Raw genomic sequence first — 7,853 nt, forward strand, 5'->3', positions numbered from 1 at the left:
CTCTAAATTCCAGTTTGTTTAGTTCTGCTCATTGTTTTCTCGTTCAGGGCAAACCCATTATTTTAACTGGGGACCATACGCCGCTTTTCATGGAATTACACACTAGTGTAGCATTGAAGGTTCCATGTGCACCGCCGTTTGAACACATCTGCGGATGTCTCTAAATTGTTTTTTTGTACTTCTAACATGTGTAAATGTTGAGTTCTGCTCAACCCGGGGCTAGAGGGCGTGGACGGTAGCATGCATTTCCACTACCGTCCATGAACAGGCTCAATCAAACCGAGCCTGCAACATTTTCGTTTTTGTTGTGTTGAACGACCTGTGGAGTTTCCACTTTTTCTATTTAAATTAATTTTATACGTTTAAGTGAACACGTTATAAATTAGAATATAGCAAAAATATACATGCGAAGATAAGAATAGCATATTAATTTCATGAACTTACACTTTGCGTCTTTAAATATCAGTTGACTTGAACTATTTTGACAAAGTTTGTTCTCAAGACAAATGAAGATCACACGAACGTTTCATTTGAAATGAAATTTAATTGAAAGTTTCAAGAAAGAAAAAAAGATTCAATATAAATTTAATTGATGAAACGAGTTGATTTAACATATAAATGAGCCGTGCCATGGGAAAACCAACATAGTGGGTTTGCGACCAGCATGGATCCAGACCAGCCTGCGCATCCGCGCAGTCTGGTCAGGCTCCATGCTGTTCGCTTTTAAAGCCTATTGGAATTGGAGAAACTGTTAGCGAACAGCATGGATCCTGACCAGACTGCGCGGATGCGCAGGCTGGTCTGGATCCATGCTGGTCGCAAACCCACTATTTTGGTTTTCCCATGGCACGGCTCAAATACAATTTGGCAGTTACAATTCATTCGTATTTAAATCTATATAATTATGTTAATTCATAAGACAATTACACAAAATGCAATCTGAATTTTACGGATCTTGTTAATGAAAATACAATTTTTCTCTGAAAAAAAAAAGAACCTACTTACTAATTGCCTGATTAATATAGGAAACAGTTAGTGTAGTAATATAGGTAATATTTTTTAAAGTTAAGGACTAGAGCCTGATTTATCAGTACGTACATGCAGTTGTAAATTACCTGTATAAAACTATCTGTATCCCATTAACCTTTAGCATGCTAGATAAATTGTCGTCTGCTGGAAATGTCGTCTGCTAAAATTGTAAAGTTCATTCAATTTGCTCCAAAATTGGAAGAAATACTGTCAGAGTAGCAAACAGCTTGGAACCTGATCAGACGCCGATTTAATCGGCGTCTGATCTGGTTCCAAGCTGTTTGCAAAGGCTGTTAAATTCGCCTGCAGCAGGCTAAGGGTTAAACAAGCTAAAAGTTCATTTTCAGAGAAATTATGTTATGCTGCGTCGTGGCTCTAACACAGACATATAATTCTTCCTAACGTCGAAAGGAATACAATAGATTCTGTAAGAAGTTGGAAGCATTGAACACAACCAATCAAGTAACAGATCCGATCTGAATGAGACTCACTTTGCTTAGAAACTTTATTGCATAGATCATTTTTGTACATTAAATGAACTTCTTGTTCCAAAAAGGACCAGAAAATATAATAACACCGAGTCAGTGAATGAATGGTGTATTCTAATAAGCATGTCTTTATATCCAAAGACAATAGAAGGCATGATAATCGGTTCTGCAATGGAAGTTAAAAAATGAAACTCTCTTTAAATTACGTCATATTACATAAAATGGCACAGTGTTAGAAAATTTTGCAGTTCACGGACTGGGTAAAGGAAGTTCGACCACGAGTAAACTTGGCAGACCAATATGTTCACATACATTAGAATGTTTTAAAGAATTTAAATGGCTTATTTGTAGTAACTAACAAAATGACACCGACACCTTTACATATGACTTTTTAATTATTTATTTACATAATTTACGCACATTGATCTTGCTTAAAGATTCGACCTCGTATTGTAATATTTATGTTTGGAATAAAAGACATTACAGGCAGTTAAAAGCTTTATATTCATGTAACAGTCCAGGACGTATTCCGTAAAACCGAATATAGTATCTAAATGTGTAATTTTTTACTGCTTATTTTTCACATTGAGTTATGATATTAATGCTGTTTACTTGTTGTTGTTGTTGTTATCTGTTTCAGCTGCTTGAAGAGATGCAAGTGTCTGAATGATGAATATATAGAAACCATTTTTCAGAAATTATTAACAGTATTTTTTTGTGTGCAAATTATTAGAGGAATTATAAAAAAAGTGTATACATGTATACCCGATATCCACATAACCACCTAGCCTCTTCTGTTGACTTTGTTTGGGCGTCCAATAATGCAATGAAAAACGCTGGTGAACCATTAAACCCTCTCGTATGTTATTTGATTGCATAAAATACCATCCACTTCTAAAATGAAATTATTATAGGTTATTAGCTTTGTATCGGGAAATATGCACGAGTTCTTCAGCTCCTAAAGTCGCGCAATATTCTTCCGCTGAAGAACGAGTGCATATTTCCCGATGCAAAGATAATAACCTTTTTATTACATACGCATCTACACGTATAAATATTATGTAAATATCATAAATATGTTCAAAAGCCTGAATAGGATTGACAATACTGAACTAATTAGAAAAAAATAGTGCAACAACACATACTGAATTACGTCACGCACCCGATATGAAATTCAGGCGTCAGTGTATGGAAAAAATATTGACGTTTCCGGTACCAGTGTAACTTAACGGGAAAAGAAACGAGCATGTAATAATATACTATATTCCAACATTTCAAATTGAATGTCACTAGGCTTACAGTAAAGCGAAGCAGTGTCCGTCTTTTTATGAAAGAAATTAAAATATATTTTTAACACTTAATTTATTATATACATTTATAAAACACAAAACTGTAAATTCATATTACTTTGAAACTTTATTGCTCTTGAAATACAATGGTTTATTCCAGGCTTATGATAAAAGCATAGATTACAATATCAGAAATACAAGCATAAAAATAAAAACTGAATTTCAAACATTTACATTCTTTGCTGCAAGAACAAAGTGATGTTTACTAAAAATTTAACAACAAAAGTATTATTTAAACATATGTTATTTATTCCTCCTGGTACACATCCTATTTATAAAGAAAAGATCAAGGACTTGAACACAATTTTTCATAGGTCCTCGCCATAGTTTAAAGTGACGGGCGAAATTGTGTCTACCATCAGTCTTTTCACCATGCAAACTGACGATTCATGCTATTACTGAAAATCCAACACACCAGGCAGCCTACACAACTGTATTGAATTTATTCGCTTTCGCCATTTTACTATGGCGTTGGCGTGGAACATTTTGTCAATGTGGTATTGATAAAATGGAACACTGAACAATAACACACCAATCCTGTTTCAATTTTTAAGACGACACATGACGTAATCGTCTTCTGGCGTCCAGTACGTGAGCCATCAGCGATTATCTCCGAGCCTCATCCATACGCCTGATAAAATCTTCCTTAAAGCATCTCTATGTACAACATGCAGCATAGTAATTGTCTATTCCCTGATTTTCGATTACAAAGCTGAAACCAGTCATTCGCTCATTTTCAGGCAATAATCAAAACAACATGCACATCAAAACTAACAATGACTTCACATGATATTGTTTTCGCGTAAATATTAATTCGCTAGTTTTGAAAATAAGTAAGTGGCAAATAATGTGTTAGTCTATACAAAATTTAAAAAAAGGGAAAATATCGTGACAGAATCTGGCAAGATATCATTTCATGACATTGCCATAGGGACTAATACGTACCTGTTATTAGTCAAAATAAAAAATGGCTTTAGAAAATATACATGTCGTCCCTTGTCTTAATTTTATAATAATTGTATCGATATTGGATGATGCATGAAGAAATGAAAGTAGTTTTCCTGGTATTTTTGAACACTCCTCGTAATGTTACGATGATTTGCACTGAAAGCTCTTTTATTGAATTAAATGAATACATTTTCACAATCTGTCGTTGCCAATGGAACATTAAAACAGAGGTGCGACTAGTGGCATCATGAACCCATTCCTTTGCATCCATTGCACAGCTTTCTGCATCACGATAGCATCTGTATTCTGTGCCTGATTTGTTCCAGTGCCAGTCTGGCCAGAACCTGTACTTGGCTGTACTCCAACGGTACGGGCAATGTTTTGAAAGAACGGCATATATCCCATAAACTGGAACGCGTTTCTTGGAGCTGCACCTTGATGCTTGGCATATGTAATGAGAGCTAGATCTGGACTGGCGTGCGGACCTACCACTGATTTGACTGTGTTATCAAGCACAGCATACTGTGCGGGCGTCATCCCTGCCGCTGCAAGACCTAATGCCGCACTGTAAGTTCCTCCACCCATACCCATACTTCCAGTACCCATGCCTCTTCCGCCAAGTCCTCCAGCTAATGCTAACATACCCATGTTTTCGAGCTGGCCAAGACCTAATTTCAAATTAAAACAAATCAATATCAATGGTACAAATAATTTGACTAGTTCAATTACTTATTTGTTTCCGAAAAATAAGATTTGCAGATATCTAATGTTACACAACATTATTCCGTTACAAAAAAAAGGAAGCTTAAATAATGTAGATAATTATCGAGGGATTACTTTATTAAATTGTATAGGTAAACTTTTCACACGTATATTAAATAATAGACTTAAAAGTTTTGCCGAAAACTACAATGTATATGTGCAAGCACAGGCCGGATTTAGGCCAAATATGAGGACAACAGATAATGTTTTTGTATCGAACGGACTGATAAGCCATATGTTAAATCAAGAGGAGCAACTCTACACTTTATTTGTTGATTTTTCAAAAGCTTTTGACTATGTAGTTAGAGAAAATCTATGGTACAAGTTGATTAAGTTAGGCCTACGTGGAATTTTTTTTTAGATATTATCCAATCTATGTATAAGTCAGTTAAGTCCAGAGTAAAATACTTCAGGTAATGGACCCGTAATAGTGTACCTCCTCTTTAAAGAGTATTCAATTCCTATACCATAAACCTACATTGACTAATATTTCATGAGGGCGTAGGTTCAAGCCACACTAGGACCAAACTGTTTTCTTTATATTTCTTTTTTCTAGTAAGTTAAACTGTTTTTTCAATACTTATTATTGATTTATTGTACAAAAGCGGAAGGTTTCCATTTGATAAGCCATTATTTGCTGTTTAAAGTAAATTTTACCACTGATTCAGAAGGGTGCAGGGTTAGACATCTTTAAAAATACTGAGTTACCTGCGGTAAAAGTTCTTTATTTTTCCCTTACTCTTTAGTTTACATATTGTGGAAGAAATGTAGATAGGTTTTACTTCTGCCCCATGGTTATTTTTGAATGTAGAGAGCAAAATTTAAAACAGTCTCACAGGACTCGGCCATAATCTTTCAGTGTTGGAGCTAACTATCTGTCCGATTAAATCCTTTTACTTGAGGCTCCCCAGAAAAAATGTTGTTGACAGTTTTATTTTGTGTTTTATAATTGTTAACCAATACTTTGAGGTTTCTTTTATCAAAATTGTGGGTATAATGAATCCTCTGCGATTTTTTTGTTCAGTGGTTATCACTTTGAAATTTATCTCTATTTGAGTTTGAGAAAATATCATAAATTATATAAAATGTGGAAAAAAAAACGACACGAGAAAAGTTGTTTAAAAATTGCAGCACAGTGCAAAACAATGTTAACTTTAAGACTGTATCAAGTTAATGCATTTTTTTAAACATAACTATTACTTGTCCACTACCTTAAACAAACTTAGTGAGGAATTCTCTTGTATGCTCGGAGTCAGACAAGGGGAGTGCTTGTCTCCCTTTTTATTCTCAATGTGTATTAATGATCTTGAAGTTTTTATTCATAGTGGTACTCAAGGTATAGATGTTCATATGTTTAAGGTATTTTTATTATTATATGCTGATGATATAGTTGTTTTTGCTAACTCAGCAGAAGAATTACAACGTCGTATATATTTGGTATCTGATTATTGTAAAACTTGGAAGATGAAAGTAAATACATTAAACACTAAAGTAATGATTTTTAGGAATGGTACTTTACCCAGATTTAGCTTTTTATTATGATGGAGAGTTATTAGATACTGTTAATAAATTCACATACTTAGGCATCGTTTTTAAGTATGGTAATTAATTGAGCACTTCGCAAAGCTCTTTGGCAGATAGAGACAGGTCGCTGGGCTAGACCATTACGTATTCCAGTAAATGAACGGAACCACTATGTCATATTTGCAATGTATAAGAGGTTGAATTTCATTTTGTTTTTGAATGTACATTGTTTGATGATCTTAGGAAACAATAATCCCATCAAAATTCTGTAGAAGACCAAATATGTACAGATTTATAGATTTGTTAAATAATGAAAATCAGTCAGTCGTTAAAAAATTAGGAGCTTATGTATACCATGCTTTTGCTGTAAGGAATGCAAATATGTATCAGAAGAATATTTTACTTTCTCGTAAAAATATTCCAGCCAAAGCAATTTGAATACGTATTTATATTTCATAGAAGTTATTTCTTGAAACAGAATTACGATTATCCAGTCTGTTGTTCCTTTTGTTTGGTTTCGTTAAGGATCAATTCACGACCGGAATATATCTTAATTCATAAGACTGGGATATTTTTTTCAGTTTATAATTAGTAAATACTATATATATATATGTTACGTTAATATATTATTAGTGTGTAACCTTCTCCAAATGTAAAAATGTAGACACATATACACAAATATTTATGTATGCCTGCTAATTTCACAGTTCGTCATAAACTGTGCCTGTTTATGTCCTCATGGGCTTTTAGCCTATTGGAATTGAATAAATAAACTTACACAACTTACAAAATTGTGTCACGTTAAAAACGATCACCTGCTAATGGTATGATAACGTTTTATTTTAAAAAAATGCTTAAACAACTTCAGGTTATCATACTTTGTTAAATACTGGAACTTTTAACTTCATTTATTTATATTTAATCGTAATATTTATATTTTGATTTTATATGAAAAACATATATAAAGATCATTTTATGAAACAAAATGTCAAACAATTAACCAAAAATAGACGAAATAAAGTTTCTAATTGTTCTTTAATATCGCCATATATAAACATGAAATAAAAATGTAAAATTTCGCCCCCCAAAAAGTTGAAAGAAACCAAACATATAAAACAAAAATAAAATCATTTTACAAAAGACTAAACGTGAGAATCAGGAAAAACCCCACTCTTACATTTGTTATTAAAAATGCAGAACTATCATCTTTATTTTAACGTAACGATTGTTAGACAAATTACTTGATGGGTTGCTGCTTATTTCATTTTATATAGGTTAGTGTTCATTAAAAAGCATTTACAAAATTAATTTGGTTAAGAACGTCGTAGCCACTCCACCAATTCAGTTTTGTAAATGCTTAGCTTTGTGTTTGAAAAATACGTTTTTAAAAGCAATCGATTAACTTGGTAAATTAAATACATGTATTAGAAACGTAAAAGCTGATTTATTAAGATAAAGATTAAGATTTTTGAAAAATATTGCAATCCCATTGGACAAAAAATAGTACCGAACACTTAATTTTGTTCTTAGCCTTAGTTGCTTTAATTATAGAAAGTCCTCAAACAATTCGGTGACGAAAAATAACATCTAACGTCAAAATACTCACATAATATGGCAAATGAATCTGCCAGAAAAACGCACAAAAACACTTTAGAAGAAAAGTCCATGTTTCAGTTACAGCTGTCAACGGTAAAAGTGAGAATGAACAGATAGGCCTGTTCTCGTTTTTATTGCTTGTTATATACTGACTAAA

At 33.1% G+C, this 7,853-nt stretch overlaps 1 protein-coding gene across 1 annotated transcript; it reads right to left on the reverse strand.

Annotated features, from left to right (window-relative positions):
- Positions 1-2,914: 2,914 nt before the first annotated feature.
- LOC123553206 (uncharacterized) lies at positions 2,915-7,853 on the reverse strand. The gene is made up of 2 exons (XM_045342952.2): positions 7,707-7,853; positions 2,915-4,482 (listed from the first exon to the last, which is right to left on the reverse strand). Exons 1-2 carry the CDS (start codon positions 7,765-7,767, stop codon positions 4,034-4,036), a joined length of 510 nt encoding a protein of 169 aa, XP_045198887.1. The 5' UTR covers positions 7,768-7,853; the 3' UTR covers positions 2,915-4,033.

This window comes from Mercenaria mercenaria, chromosome 4 (genome assembly GCF_021730395.1).
Source record: "Mercenaria mercenaria strain notata chromosome 4, MADL_Memer_1, whole genome shotgun sequence".
Classification (NCBI taxonomy): Eukaryota; Metazoa; Mollusca; class Bivalvia; order Venerida; family Veneridae; genus Mercenaria; species Mercenaria mercenaria.